Source organism: Dendronephthya gigantea, unplaced genomic scaffold (assembly GCF_004324835.1).
Source record: "Dendronephthya gigantea isolate DGI-Jeju-01 unplaced genomic scaffold, DenGig_1.0 000014F, whole genome shotgun sequence".
NCBI classification, from domain to species: Eukaryota; Metazoa; Cnidaria; class Anthozoa; order Malacalcyonacea; family Nephtheidae; genus Dendronephthya; species Dendronephthya gigantea.
In genome coordinates this window covers 2,613,853-2,629,228 of record NW_021163024.1, presented here as the reverse complement: position 1 = coordinate 2,629,228, position 15,376 = coordinate 2,613,853, and the positions used below count along the sequence as shown (strand labels likewise).

At 35.9% G+C, this 15,376-nt stretch overlaps 1 protein-coding gene across 1 annotated transcript in view; it reads right to left on the bottom strand.

Moving 5' to 3' along the window:
* Positions 1-8,841, bottom strand: part of LOC114519778 (fibrillin-1-like) — a 30,973-nt gene extending 22,132 nt beyond the window's left edge. The window contains exons 1-7 of the mRNA XM_028539950.1: positions 8,790-8,841; positions 6,786-6,887; positions 5,513-5,733; positions 4,845-4,854; positions 4,334-4,459; positions 3,400-3,522; positions 2,772-2,888 (exon numbers count right to left, since the gene is read on the bottom strand). Of these exons, the coding sequence (XP_028395751.1) occupies positions 2,772-2,888; positions 3,400-3,522; positions 4,334-4,459; positions 4,845-4,854; positions 5,513-5,733; positions 6,786-6,887; positions 8,790-8,841 (751 nt within the window). The remainder of the gene's footprint in view (positions 1-2,771; positions 2,889-3,399; positions 3,523-4,333; positions 4,460-4,844; positions 4,855-5,512; positions 5,734-6,785; positions 6,888-8,789) is intronic.
* Positions 8,842-15,376: the final 6,535 nt, after the last annotated feature.

The following is a 15,376-nucleotide window of genomic DNA, read 5'->3' as shown; positions in this document are numbered from 1 at the left end:
TGAGAGATATCTAGCTGTTCTATATTATGCCGAGTTTTGTATAGCAGTAACATTTCAAAATTAATATAGCTAAAATTTTCTATTTTTGGAAATTTTGTTCCTGGAAATGTTTACACTCTCTGGGTATATCTAGGTCTGCTTTTTATATAAGATAAAATATGTCATAATTATGCAGAAATGCTAGCTTCGTATTGTCGGTTATTGAAAGGACGTGTGAAAATTGAGGAGGAAAATTCAGTTAATGATATAGGTTCCTATCAATCTATCACAAGTTGCAGAGTCTTTCAATGTGCGCTGTTAATTAGATTTAATGCTTTTTTGTTTTAGAGATATTATGTGCTGTTTCTAAATGTCTCTCCATTTTAAATTACAAGTACCCCGGGTATACTCAGCTTTTACTCTACTACGTTGTAAGTTTTAATTATTCCTATTGAACTCAACGTTTTCTGGAGGCTCTTTGCCATCCATTGCGGAAGATCCTTTCCACGTGCACATGATAAAATAATTAATTTAACCATTTGATTAATTTCACACAGGTTTCCCACGTTTTCGCAATTTTCTTACGGAGAAAACTCCAATACGATCATAAATAATCGCACTGAATTTGAAAATGGAAGAAAAAATTACAAGCAATCCACACTCGAATCTTCGCCGTGACCACAATTATGGTTGCACCAACCAAGGTGTTTGCAATCCCAAATATAAGTCTCGTGTCCCGCACATTGTGTGTCATCCAGCAGAATGAGACCAGTTCCTTGACCATAGTGTGCGCTAAGATAAACAGCAGTAGCTCTCTGGTATCCAAGCTGACGACAAATTACATGACCATCCTGCAAATCCAACGTATCATCACATACTGTTCCCCAACCATACGATGGATGATAGATTTCTACTCGGCCTTTGTTTGAAAAACCTGTGCCAGCCAATCTTATTTTCAACGAAGAAACGCCTAAACAGTAAAAAAATATTATATTTTTCTCTCCTTTCTAAATAAACCATACATTCTTCAACGAGAATCTGGAGGGGCGTCCTAAAAAATTGGTAAAATTAGAAAGTTGGAGGAAACCTCGCTACTTCTAGAAAGGTGGAATGGTTCAAATCAAATCAATTACCGAATACCGTGGCGCAGCAGGCCTAAGAATAATATTTGCAAAGAGACAAGCAAACTGGGCGAATTATTTCTTGAAACTTCTAAATCAATAAACAGACAAAATGCTAAAATTCCTAATTTCAAAAACTGACGCGAAATATAATATTTGGTATTTTTGATAATAATTCATACTCTAAATAATGAATATTCACAGCCTTGATTTCATAGCTTTCAATTTACTTGATTTTAATTTCCTACGCCATTTTCACAAGCATGCAGTCAACCACACTAAGCTATTAAGGAGGTTAAGATCGACTTCCACTACGAGTACCGATACCAAAAATCAGTCACGCGCATGCGCAAACGTAACAATCGTCCAAAATGTGACAACACTGGAAGTCGTGAGTACCGTTCTGGGGCTGAAATTGGAAGTGGATAGGTAGGCGAAGTACCAAATTATATTTACTGTATTATTGTCATTTTCTGCAGTAGTTTTCTAATAATATTATTAAGTTTTTAATTGTATAATGTTTTTGCTTTGTTTGGTGATACTTAAGGATTGTGATTAGAGTTTTTGATATGAATATAGCCGCTATACTCCGCCATGTTTATTTACTTCTTACGGAAGTCACAATCTTAACGCTTTAAAATTTCCGCCCTGCCAAACTGTAATACGTCATGTATTGTCATATCGGTACTGGTAATGGAAGTAGATCTTAACCTCCCTATTGCTCCAGCTGCGACTTCGCAACCTCCCCAAGCACCCCCACGCGCTTACTGCTTTTCTTCGCGAAGTACTTCAAAGAGCCTGAGAACGAGGCTGCAACATCCGTATTAATAGGACTTATCAAAACGTTCGTCTAACTCATTATGTTTGAGCCGCATCAAGCTTGTTAGTGACTATCAAGTCTGTCATCGTACACTACACTAGTGGCTACAATGTCATATTGCTGTAAATTGTATTTACATAAAAAATTTCTAAGCTGCCTTTCATCGTTTATCTACGAGCATTCTAACATCGTCAATAATCGTGTTTAGTGAAAAATGTTTAGTCAAAAATTATAATTTATATCCTAATACTATGACATACAGCGTGACGCGATTGCATATGAGCGCCTGGTTTGACAATTTATTTCACTATATGCCTAATAAAACGAGATAAATTCGACGCTTTGTTTAATTACCTATTTTCGACATCAATTTGAATTATGTTGTATTTTGAAACGAGAATATACGTACTCGGAAAAGGTTGCCCGTCAGCATTTCGACATTTGCAGGTGTAGGAACCACCGGTGTTAGAACAATCAGCATTTGAAGAGCATGAATGTGTTCCCAGAGAGCACTCGTTAACATCTGTCAACGCAATAATTACAGGTACTACAATGAACAATTGTCTATGATAAAACCAATGACGAATCATGCTCGTGTGTGACGTTACCTGAACATGTTTGACCGCATTTCCAGAATACCACTTCGACACTGACACGTTAGAACCAACTGTGTTGTACAATCAGCATTTGAGTGCAGACACTAGAAGAACACTCGTTCACATCTGTCGAAAAAAAATAGAAAATTCTAACAAAAACTAAATCCATTTCGGAAGTGCATTTATTGAGCTGATAACGTACAGTACTTTTATATGTACAGCAGTTCAAATAATAAATTCTATTTAACACTGCACCTGAACATGTTTGACCATTTCCAGAATAACCACTTCGACACTGACACGTGTAGGAACCAACTGTGTTGGTGCAATCAGCATTTGAGTGACAGACACTAGAAGAACACTCGTTCACATCTGTCAAGTCAAAATCGTAAGTGAATCAACGAAAATTAAATTTACTCTTGAAAAGAGCACTGATTAGAGCGAGAAAATATCGGTAAGTTACTGTAAAGCCAGTAGAGAGAGTTATGGAAACGCCTCAAGAAACTATACTGAACAAGTTTGACCATTCCAGAATAAGTGAAATCGCAATTAATAACAAACACTAATTACTCCGGCGTCAGCGATCGACAGGTTGAGAATTCGCAAAGGTTTGTTTTGTTTTTGTTTTTTTTACTTTTCGTCGTCGCAGTGTGTTTTGGCGCGAAATATACTAGTATTTGAAAAGTGTATGTACCGAATTTATCTACGTCACAGTTTTGTCTCTGCAGAGTTTTGGTGCACAGCTCGAAATGTTTGGATGATTTTCCGATGCGTGATATAATTTCGCTCTCATGATACGGCATTCAAGAGGGACAAATAAACCGTTCTTTTGATGCTTTTCGATTAAGTTTAGATTAGTTTGACTGGTTTAACTGGTATTTACCTGTGCAAGCGTTTCCGTCACCTGTGTACCCAATCTGACATTTACAATTGAAGGAACCATCAGTATTGCTACAATCAGCTTTTTCATCGCATGTGTGTGTCCCCTCAGAGCATTCGTTAATATCTGAATTCAAATTTATATATTTTTTTGTTTTAAAACAATTTTTGCACGTTGTCACTTGTCATTCATACTTTCATGAATGGAGAACCTGTGTACCCAATCTGACAATTACAATTGAAGGAACCATCAGCATTGGTACAGTTGGCATTTTTATCGCACGTGTGGGTTCCCTCAGAGCATTCATTAACATCTGAGTTGAAATTTATTACTCTAGTTAATCATGCAAACAATGACATCCAAAATAAAAAAAATAATTAGCTCAAATAATTATGCCAGTACAAGTCAGTGACATAATTATACCTTTACAAGTGACATAATTATACCAGTACATGCCAGTGACATACCTATACCTGTACAAGTGACATAATTATACCAGTACATGCCAGTGACATAATTATACGTGTACAAGTGACATAATTATACCTGTACAAGTGACATAATTATACCAGTACAAGTGACATAATTATACCTGTACAAGTGACATAATTATACCAGTACAAGTGACATAATTATACCAGTACAAGTGACATAATTATACCTGTACAAGTGACATAATTATACCAGTACAAGTGACATAATTATACCTGTACAAGTGACATAATTATACCAGTACAAGTGACATAATTATACCTTTACAAGTGACATAATTATACCAGTACAAGTGACATAATTATACCAGTACAAGTGACATAATTATACCTGTACAAGTGACATAATTATACCAGTACAAGTGACATAATTATACCTGTACAAGTGACATAATTATACCAGTACAAGTGACGTAATTATACCTGTACAAGTGACATAATTATACCTGTACAAGTGCGTCCATCCCCGGAGTATCCGTTAATGCAAAGACATTCATAGGAACCTAGAGTGTTGTTGCAATTTGCATTTCCGTCGCAATCATGGCTTGATTTATTGGAACACTCATCAATGTCTATTAAGTTATTACAAGAAAGTAAAAGTCAACAATGGTGCAAAAAGGTGACTTTTGTAACAAAATACCTATACTATCGTAGGGTTGCTAAGCTACTGGTGCATATGATACTTATAGGTTTCAAAAAAGTTTAAAAAAGTTTCTTGGGAGGAAATCTTAACGTGAAATTAGCACGGTTCTTTGCGCCGGCTCAGGTATAACCAGAAGTTTTCAACCTGAGCTAGGCTGTGAGCGAACTTTAGAATGCAGACAAAGAGTTGTAAAAATATGCGAAGACGCCACAATGAAAATCAAAAGTATTTGCAAAATTGTTGCAGTATTCAATTATACGTGTTTATATAGAGATACTTCCACAGACATCAATATTTTTTAAAATTTTGCTTACCTTGCGTTACCTAGAGGGAAAAAATAAAAACACATAAGTTAAGATAATCGGTAAACCTGTGAATATGGCATTGATCGCATTTTGGTATTTGTCAAGTGATAAGCTAAGGTCTAAGTTAACTTACTTCCAACCTACCGCGACGCAATATTTCCTTTCGTAAACTGTCGCGCATTTAGTCAGGCCAAAGAGTACGTATTATAAGAAGTGTAGCTAAAGAGATTATATTTGCATTTGTCCCAAATTGTACACGCCATGCACACGCCACGGGGACACTTGCTGGAAACATGGCTGCCTGTGAATTTTTTAATATTTCTGCCGTTTTACTAGTAATTTGTTGGCTTTTAATTGATATAAATTAATGAATATTTTTTTAAATTAATTTTTATCTTCGCAAATGGCAAAACATTAGTGAAAAGGCCGAGAAAGTTTCCAATATTTTTCGTCAAAGGTGGCGCCAACATGGCTAAAATATCATTTGAATATGTTATAAGTGCGGTCCTGCGCATCTGTTCTGCTCATAAATATCGTGGGGACTTATTCATGATTTTAAAAATTGCCTAAACTTTGCATACTTTAGCGAGAATATTGTCATGATTTTATACACGTAAATAAGAAAAAATAAATTAAATTATATAAAACTTCGTCTATTTTTACATGCTAAATCTTACCAGAACATCCTCATAAAATGTCCAAGTTCCATTCTTTTTCCTTGTAGTGTTCATTGTTACGGTGCTGTTGCTCAATTGACAGTTTTTGCTATAAATATTGCTCTCCGATCGGAAGTTGTAACCATAGCAATTTTTATGACTTGTGCAGAGAATATGGCATTCCCCCACAAGGTGGACATTGTGACTGGAGATCAAGTTTAAACGACGTATCGCTTTGTTTCCTATAATATTTTAATCAAAAAATAACAAAATTTACCACACAATGGCGAGGATTCTTCGCGTTGCGCTGCTCCAGGCCAGTTAGAGTACCAGCTAGGGTAGAAAGTTTTCAATTCAGCTGGTTTCCAATCCATTAGTATGAAAGTGTCACGTGTACGTACATTCCGAAGAAAATTATATGCATGCATGGTGTAGCGGAGTTCTAATCTAAGGCCCTGTCTACACGATGCTGGAAGAATTTGAAAACGCAAAAATATTTATCCGTTAAAATATTTATCCGCGTCCACACGTAAACACAAAAACGATCCGAAAACGGTAAAGTTATTTGATCCCGCAATACACCTGCATGTTTTCCACCCGCGTGTCACAGGTTGGATGTCGAATTCAAAGCAAAAATCTACCAAATCCAAATTAAAAAACAAAAATGACGACTTTGTTTGGACAGACGACAAGCCGGAACACATGAATATTGTTGTTGAGTATCTATTAAATGCATGTCGTGAATAAGAAATTGTGTTTAAACCATACTACGACATTTTGGAAATGTTTCTCTCGTAAAATACTTCCGCAAATACTAAAAGAATTGGCGAAGATTTTACTCACCATGAACATAACCTAAATAAGACTTATTTGAGGTTAATATAATAATATAAAGTTGAGCATAAGCCACCAGACTTGAAACAGCCTCATTAATATGGAAACGACTTGATACGTGACGTGATCGTTTTAAAATTTATCCGGCAAAGCTATCCACACGTATCCGCTCAGCCGTCCTTTTTAAATTCTTCCACTCTGGAGAGCGTTTTCAGTAGGCGAAAACGCCGGATACGTGTGGACGATACGCGTAACCGTAAATTCATTCTTGCGTTTTCAGATTCTTCCGGCATCGTGTGGACGGGGCCTAAACTCTCACAATTTTAACAATAAACAGTAAACCCGAACATGAGTAGAAATAAATAAGTTTAATATGCACTGAACGCATGTACATAATTATAAGACTTCTTCAATCTTAACTGAAAAAATAGCAAATTATTTTGAAACTATAAAAACATACCAACGATAATTTTCTTAAAATGTCGCCATGTACATGGTTTGTCGTCGTTCATGCAAGGTTGTTGTCCATGGGATAACGACAGTATCATCACTAATAATCCGACTAAAACATTGAGAGAATATGATTCAGGATCAGTTGTGTTTTTCAGTACAAGAGAACGAGATGAAGAACTGAGGCTGCATGCAGCCAAAAAACTGCGCCGAAACAGCTCTAAACACAATTTATATTGTATAACAACTTCAACAACTCTAGCAGGAAGTGCGGGCAAATGCATACAGTGGTTGGAACAGCTCCTTGGTAACTGTGGAGACGTAAACAATTTGATCAATTAATGTTTTAATTGCAAATGAACATCCTTTTGCTGTTATAAGTATACTATTTTATGCAAACTTAGTAAAACTCGTATGTATTTGTCCGGGTTCAAGAAATAAAAATTTAACGTTTAGACTAGGCGCACACGGTAACGTTTTCGAGCGCTTTCACTTTCGTTTCATTCCAAAACGGTTAAAAACACCGTCAATTTGCAATAGAAGTTGAAGCTAATTTAACATAATTATTAAGCATAATTCTTTTTCCTTGGATCTTGTGGACAGGCCGGGCGTCAAAACAATAATATAGACAAAAACGATTTTAAAGACGTTCGAAAACGACGCTCCAGTATAACGATAAGGTTTAACGAGTATAACTGACACAGTGGCGCAACGGACGAAGATGGGGCCCTTGTGTATATTTGGTGTGGAGGCCCTAGCTGTTTGTTATGTTTTCACTTGAAAAATAATTTGAGAGCTGAAGCTTGTAAATTTACATTAGTGTATTACTTCATTAGTTATAAAGTAATAGAACATGGATAATAGAATAGAAAATTCAGCCATGGTCGATGGATACTCTATTATTAAATCTACCATCATAATTGCTGCATTTTCCTTTGCAATCCACCTCATACCCTAGGCCTATCTTTGGCATAGAAATTTGTTTTTAACATGACTTTTTTATGGGATACACTGACACGCCGTTTTTCTTTAAGAATCGTGGCGATAGACGGCAATCAATGGGGGCCCTCTTGGGCCCCAACGGTCGGGGGCCCTTAGTTCTTGTCCTAACCCTACCATACGTCAGTTACGCTACTGAACTGATAAGATGTCCCCGATTAATAACAGCAGGAATGAACGATGTTGTTGTAGAAACAATATATAGCTATTTTAGTAAATCAATAATAAAATAAAGCTAATGAGGAAGCGTTCGTTTCAAAGTGTGCCTTCAGTTTTGGCAAAAACATATGTTTGCGGCGGCATGTCAGACATAAGATTTAATGGGCGAGGTATAGCTCATAGTATAGACTGTCTATAACCATTGTCTGTAATCTATAGAGACAAGTTGACGACGCGGCGGTACAGTGACTCCTTAACTTACAATGTCTAAAATTAATATAATGTCATTCTGTTGCTTTAGTAATAAAAAAATACAAGTTTGGGCTTGGGAGGAAGCGCTCCTGATTGTCACGTTCAAGCCCATAGACTCAGTTTTTGTAAGTTATTGTAATCATAGATCAATCGAATCGTATACTGTCCAACTAGCGTGTGTTGGTTGGTCAGGTTGATCTCTTAGATGCATGCTAGCTACCTCTTTCATAGTTTGTAGCGTGTGCGCATACATGACATAATGCGCTTGTGCGTAGTTGCAGAGTCTTAATGGGGAGAATATGGGAAAACGATTTAAAGGCCATTTAAGAACGAGTTTTTGGGATGAAAGATTGACCATATAGAATTACATCCTATAGGAGTGCTCCCCCCAAGCCCCATCTCCCACAAAAAACGCGTATGTGCATGTATGTGAATTGTTTTGCCCAGAAACCCCGCGTGATAGTAATCATTACAACGGCTTTGTTCATTAAGGCTTTTAAAGCTTTAGATTATAAGAATCCCTCATTGATGAATGTCATAGAGACCTATAATAATATTAGCCAAAAATTATTTAATATTTATATTAAAAATCGATAAAACTTACATTGTCGCATGACAGGAAATACACTCTTCAGTAATGCAGGAAATCCGAGCATTATTTCACGAAATTAAGAATATTTAACACGTGGTTATCGTGATGAGAGAACACTCTTCTTTGATTCAGTGTCTTATCATTTCTTTGCTAACCTTTGAAGAATAAACAATTCTTGTTCACTTTCATGTCATGCATGACGACGCAATTTTTTTGAGGTAATAATTGATTATATTAATAGCATTTAGCGCTCAAATTGTTTAACACTGACGTTACACTGTGACTATTTGAACAGTCAAGACATTGTATCCGCCAATCAGGTGATTCTGCTATCTCCTGATTGAATTTGTTTAGTGAAGTTGAGAGTTTTGCACAGCTGGGTGAAAGTAATTATATGAGCGTAAGGTCACATTTTGAATATATTAACATTTTAAAAAGCCTTTAAGAAAAATCGTTTCCATCTTGCAATCTTGTCATGAGATATTAAATCATCGTCATGACAGAATCCTCTTTTTGTCTTTGTTAGATACGCGTGAATGGCACAAGATGAATACAAAATACATCCCTCGGTCTTCGCTTTCAAACTTTCCTAACAGCCCGTGTTCCATGCACTGCGCGAATATATGTGGATTTAAAGGCCGACGCAGACAGGATGCTCGATGCGGCAATAAGCGACACGCATTTAAATTAAATTCTGGAAGCAAAATTTAGTTATATAGAATCTATGGACGCCAGAGCAGTAAAAAATTAATGTATTATTGTTAAGCAATCTACAATTTTTTAGCTTTTGGAGAAAAACCTTTGAAAAATCGCGCCGCGTTGCCAAATTGCGTCCTATCTGTGTGGGTTTTTACCGTCGCCTTAACATGCACCAAATATACGACGTGACGTAATACTACTGCGTGTTTCCAAAATTTCACAGCAGGCATGGAACACGGTACAATTTTCACTCTTTTTGGTTGACAAAGTCAGAGTCGTGTGTAAAACAAATTAAAACAGTCCGGTTCCTACTAAGTAACGGATGTTTTCCTTTGTCACCGCCGCGTTGTAGTTTTGTTGCAGGTAGTTTACAGTCGCTAATGCAAACAAACACCTCTTTTACATTTTCAATAAGATATTTCTAAATTAAAAATATCAAGAAAGATCAGAAAATTTGACTCTATTTTGGGTCGCTATATATATACTTCTATATGTATGAATTTATATTAGCACGTTTCTTACTTCTCTGAATATAAATTCATATTCATATAGAAGTATATCTTCTATATGAATATGAATTTATATTCAGAGAATAACAAATAACGTGCTAATTTTAAATCAAGTAGTCCAAAGTATCTTGTTTTGGCGAGTTTAGTAAGAATGGAACGCAATATATTTTAGCTTTGTTTCTGTCAAACTAATGTACATATATTGCTTTTTTCGACATTTTCCACTCTCGTTCATACTTCTTTATTGATTGTATACACAGGGTGTGATAGTATGTATATACTCTCAGTGTATCAGAAAAACGAAATTAACATAAATTTTACCTTAGACAGCTTTTTAGTTCGTAACTGCAAGGAATGTGACGAAATACTTAAAGACATGGTCTAATGGACCTTTTGCATCATAGACCAGCTTTTGATTTAGGCAACAAAAAGGACATACTAAATTTCGGAAAAGTGAAAACTGAATTTATTATATAATTTTTGATGAAGGAAAATTTATTATGACTCGATGCAGGTAAATTCCAGTAAAGGTTTAAAGGGTCTTAATTTCGAGTGGAATTATACACACTTCAAATTCGAGCCAAGAACAGTTGATGGAAAAATGAGTCAACTATCGGTCCTCCGGCAGGAATCGAACCTACGCTTTTCGATGCCGGTACAAGAGCATGCCGGTGCAAGGGCATGCCGGTGCAAGGTTCGATTGCTCATACTAAATTTAGTAAAATTGCCAAGTTTGGCTTCAAAATATTGTAAAGTACAGAAAATATAGCCATGCGAAGTTAGCAATTTGTATACTTTTTTACTGCGGTTGGAAGGGTGTAACTAAATTAGTTAAACGGTTCCGGCCGTAGTAAAAAGTATACAAAATATGCTACTTCGCATGGCTATATTTTCCGTAATACTTGCCATTTTGCGAGCATACATGGCAATTATACCATTTTGGTATGCTCTTTTTAGCTGGTGAGTTGTTTTCTTCTTGCTGCCTAGATCGTAAGTTGATCTATTATGCAAAAGGTCGATTGAATAGTCAAACCAAATTTTAAAATTCATTATTTGCTTGATAAGTGTATATATGTGCCAATAAGAATGTAATTTTAATTCGTACCATTAAAATGAAACAAAAAATATTGTTTTGGAGCAGCAATTTTTGACACACGATGAATTAGTTGCTTCTACTGGCCATCATGACACGAAATAAAATTTCTAGAAATTAGGCTAAATATTTATCAACCAAAACGTTTATTTTCTATACGCGAGGTTGGTTTCCAACTTAGCGTTCCATACTTAGCCCTGTCTGCCTTGTCCCTCTTCAGGGATTCTTCTTGACGCGTTCCCTGGCTGGAACGCCCTTCTGAATTAGGTCTTGAACGTCTAATGACTGACGAGTGAATTGACATGCACGACGTACATCAACGCATAGCATATTCTTGTTTCAAGCTTCAAAGCTGCCTAGCCTCGTGCAGGGGACGTCGCGACAATATTTACGGAAAACAACATTTTTAAGAATCTACTTTGAAGTATTATTAAAGTTAAAAAGTGCATGACTTTATATAAAATCATTTATCAACCATTTCTCTTTCGGGGATATTCGGCCTTCAGTAGTGTTTTTAAGTGAAAAAAGCCATCTCAGCGTTTAAATTTAACAAGAGCTCTAACTTTCGGCAATAAGTTATTCATACCAAGATACCACTTCATAGCAGCAGGTGATATTTTTTCCGTAATTAATATATGAACTCAAATTTTATTTTATAATGATCACACAAAACCTTAGGAATAACAAGTTATTTCGGCAGGGAATGATCAAAGATCTTACGTTATTGCGTGAAGCCTAGGATATACAGGGTGTCCCAAAAAGGTGACACTATAGAAATTATCTTAAACGCGCGTGATTACACACAAAGGAATTTGATAGAATTTTATATTAGACTAGTAATATATTACTACATATTCAATTTATCACTCAGACCCCGTTTACACCACACCGGATTCGGGTAACCGCGAAATGATGATAGCATTATTGCTTTAATATGATCTGCCAAATGAAGTTTCTTGCGCGAATAACGTACGCGCGCACCTCAAGTTTAAAACTTTTACTAAGTTGCTGCGTATAGTTAGTCTTATGCCAAAAACCCCCAAATAATCAACAGAGTGTGGCCCTATTCATCTATTCAATCGTTGGTTTCATAAGTATCATTTAAATTGTTTTAAATATTTAATTTACGTGCGTAGAGGAACAAAAAACGGGACCGTGGAATACAGCCCTGCGTCTCCACGACACCGGATCCTCTTGTCACGACATCTTCGTGTGCCTGTGTGAGGCAACGATTCTTAGCCAATGCTTAAGTTAAAATGAGTTAATCTGTGCCAAAGTATCTCAGAAAGAATGCATAACGCATTTATTTATCACAGTATTAGGGTGTGGAGATCTCTATAAATTATTGCCTTTTTTTCAAAACTTTTATTCACAGTTTATTAATACACTGCTTTTAGAAAAACCATGTTTCCATAAGAGACAGTTCTAGCAATTTAAAAGTAATAAAATATATTTTTTGCCAGTGACGTTTCTAGTCTTCATGTATAGAGTATAGAGCGTATTATGTCAGTACATGCACTTTCGTTTTAAATCGCTGCTTCAAACTTTTACAGACTTACCAAAAATGATGTTTTCCAAATGTTTTTAAGCAGAAGGTTGAGCTTCCGTGGTGGTGATAAAATCGTGAATGAAAGAAGAACAACGGCTTTGGTTTCAATTTAGTTGCTCTGCAGTTTACTGCATTCTTGAGGTGGGATGAAATGTTGTTGTATTATTTGCTTCTACAAATGTGCGGTAGTCAGCACTTATATCTTTATAATGACTTGTCGTTTGTTTGTCTTGAACTGGTGACAGTTTGCTAAGTACATATGATTATTTTTTTAACGACATCTGCATATATGTCAACTGTAAATGACGATATACTTGCCGTAACAATTGAGTTAAATTCGACATATTTTGTCGCATTTACCTAATCCATGCAAAATATTGGAAAACGAACTTCGTCTTTTGATGTAAACTAAGAATTCACGAATTTGATGAAAATTAGGTTGTTCACTTCTTTCTAGTTTTAGATAAGAATGTGGGAATTATGACGTGCGTGGGACAACTGTAATATATTTTATGCATATTCGTTCATGCGTTTCGCATGAACAACACCTGCCTATTAGCCTATATGCCGTCATCAAAAGTTATCTATATATATATATGGTTCATGCATACTGAAGTAGGAAGTTGGGGAAATTATTCATGTAGCAGTGTTTCGTCCTTTCTATAAGCTTAAGCGAATTCTCGTTATAAGACTGAGACCTGACCGGTGATTTAAATTAAGCCATTAATTTTTTGTTTGCACGTGCAGGTATGGCTAGTGGAATTATTTATGTGGGTAGTCACGTGCAATACACTGAGAGATATCTAGCTGTTCTATATTATGCCAAGCTTTGTATAGCAGTAACATTTCAAAATTAATCTAAAATTTTCTATTTTTGGAAATTTTGTTCCTGGGAAAGTTTACACTCTCTGGGTATATCTAGGTGTGCTTTTATTAATTATTGAAGATGGTAAAATAATTTACAAAATACTTTCAAATCCCTAAAACTTAATACCTAGTCTAGCTACTTATTTACATTAAAAATGAATTGTCTTAATTAATAAATGAAATTAAATAAATATATAAAATATAAGATAAGGCAAAAAAAAGGATAATCTATATATATATATAAATTTCCCAAAATTTGAGATTAAAAATTCCCAACAAAATCTATTGAGGTTATATGCTTAGTAAAAAGACAGTCCAGCTGTGTGTGAGGCTAGTGCAAAGTCCTCTGAAACCTCACGTGGTTTAAAAGGTCTTCTCGATCCTCGGATACATTTATGTGTACTTCTCAGGATGGCAACCGAGAGTTGTATGCGTAGCCTTGAAATAACATTGGCGTACGATTCATTTTTCTTGCGTGAAATCTTCTCTGCAAGAGTTCTAAGGAAGTTCTGACAGTCTGCTCCCATGCCTCCGTTTGTACCCACCACTAAAGGTGTGAAAGTTCCCATTTCATATAAATTATGCTTTTTATATAAATTAAATTATGTCATAATTATGCAGAAATGCTAATTTTGTATTCTCGGTTATTGAAAGGGCGCGTAAAAATTGAGGAAAAAAATGCAGTTATAATGATATAGATTCATATCAATCTATATCGCAAGTTGCAGAGTCTTTCAATGTGTGCTGTTAATTAGATTTAATGCTTTTTTGTTTTCATTGAGTTGAGTTGAACCTACATGCAGTAAAACCGACACGAGCAAAAAGCGCTAGCATAAAGACATTCTGTTTCTAAATGTCTCTCCATTTTAAAGCAATTACCCAGTACTTAACCATTTGATTAAGTTCACACAGGTTTCCCACGTTTTCGCAATTTTCTTACGGAGAAAATTCTAATACGATCATAAATAATCGCACTGAATTTGAAAATGGAAGAAAACATTAGTAGCAATCCACACTCGAATCTTCGCCGTGAGCACAGTTGTGGACGTTCCATCCACGGTGTTCGCAATCCCAAATATAAGACTCGTTTCCCGAACATTTTGTGTCATCCAACAGAATTGGACCAGCCCCTTGACCATAGTGTGCGCCATGATAAACAGCAGTAGCTTTCTGGTATCCAAGCTGATGACAAATTATAGAACCTTCCAGCAAGGAAAACCAATCATCACATACTGTTCCCCAACCATACGACGGATGATAGATTTCTACTCGGCCTCTGTTTGCAACACTTGTGCCAGCCAATCTTATTCTCAACGAAGAAACGCCTAAACAGTAAAAAATATTCCTTTTTCTCTTCTTTCTAAATAAACCATACATTCTCCAATGAAAATCTGGAGGGGCGTTCTGAAAAATTGGTTAAATTAGAAAGTTGGAGGAAGCCTCGCTACTTCTAAAAAGGTGGAATAGTTCAAATCAAATCAATTACCGAATACCGTGGCGCAACCGGCCTACGGAAAATATTTGCAAAGAGACAAGCATACTAGGCAATTTATTTCTTGAAACTTCTAAACCAATAAACAGACAAAATACTAAAACTCCTCATTTCAAAAACTGACGCGGAATATAATGTTCGGTGTTTTTCGTAATAATTCATACTCTAAATAATGAATATTCACACCCTGGATTTCATAGCTTTCAATTTACTTGATTTTAATTTCCTACGCTATTTTCTCAAGCATGCATTCAACCACACCAAACTATTGCTCCAGCTGCGAGTTCGCAACCTCCCCAAGATACCCCACGCGCTTACTGCTTTCTCCGCGAAGTACTTGAGCCTGGGAACGAGGCTGCAACATCCGTATTAATAGGACACTTTTAGTGG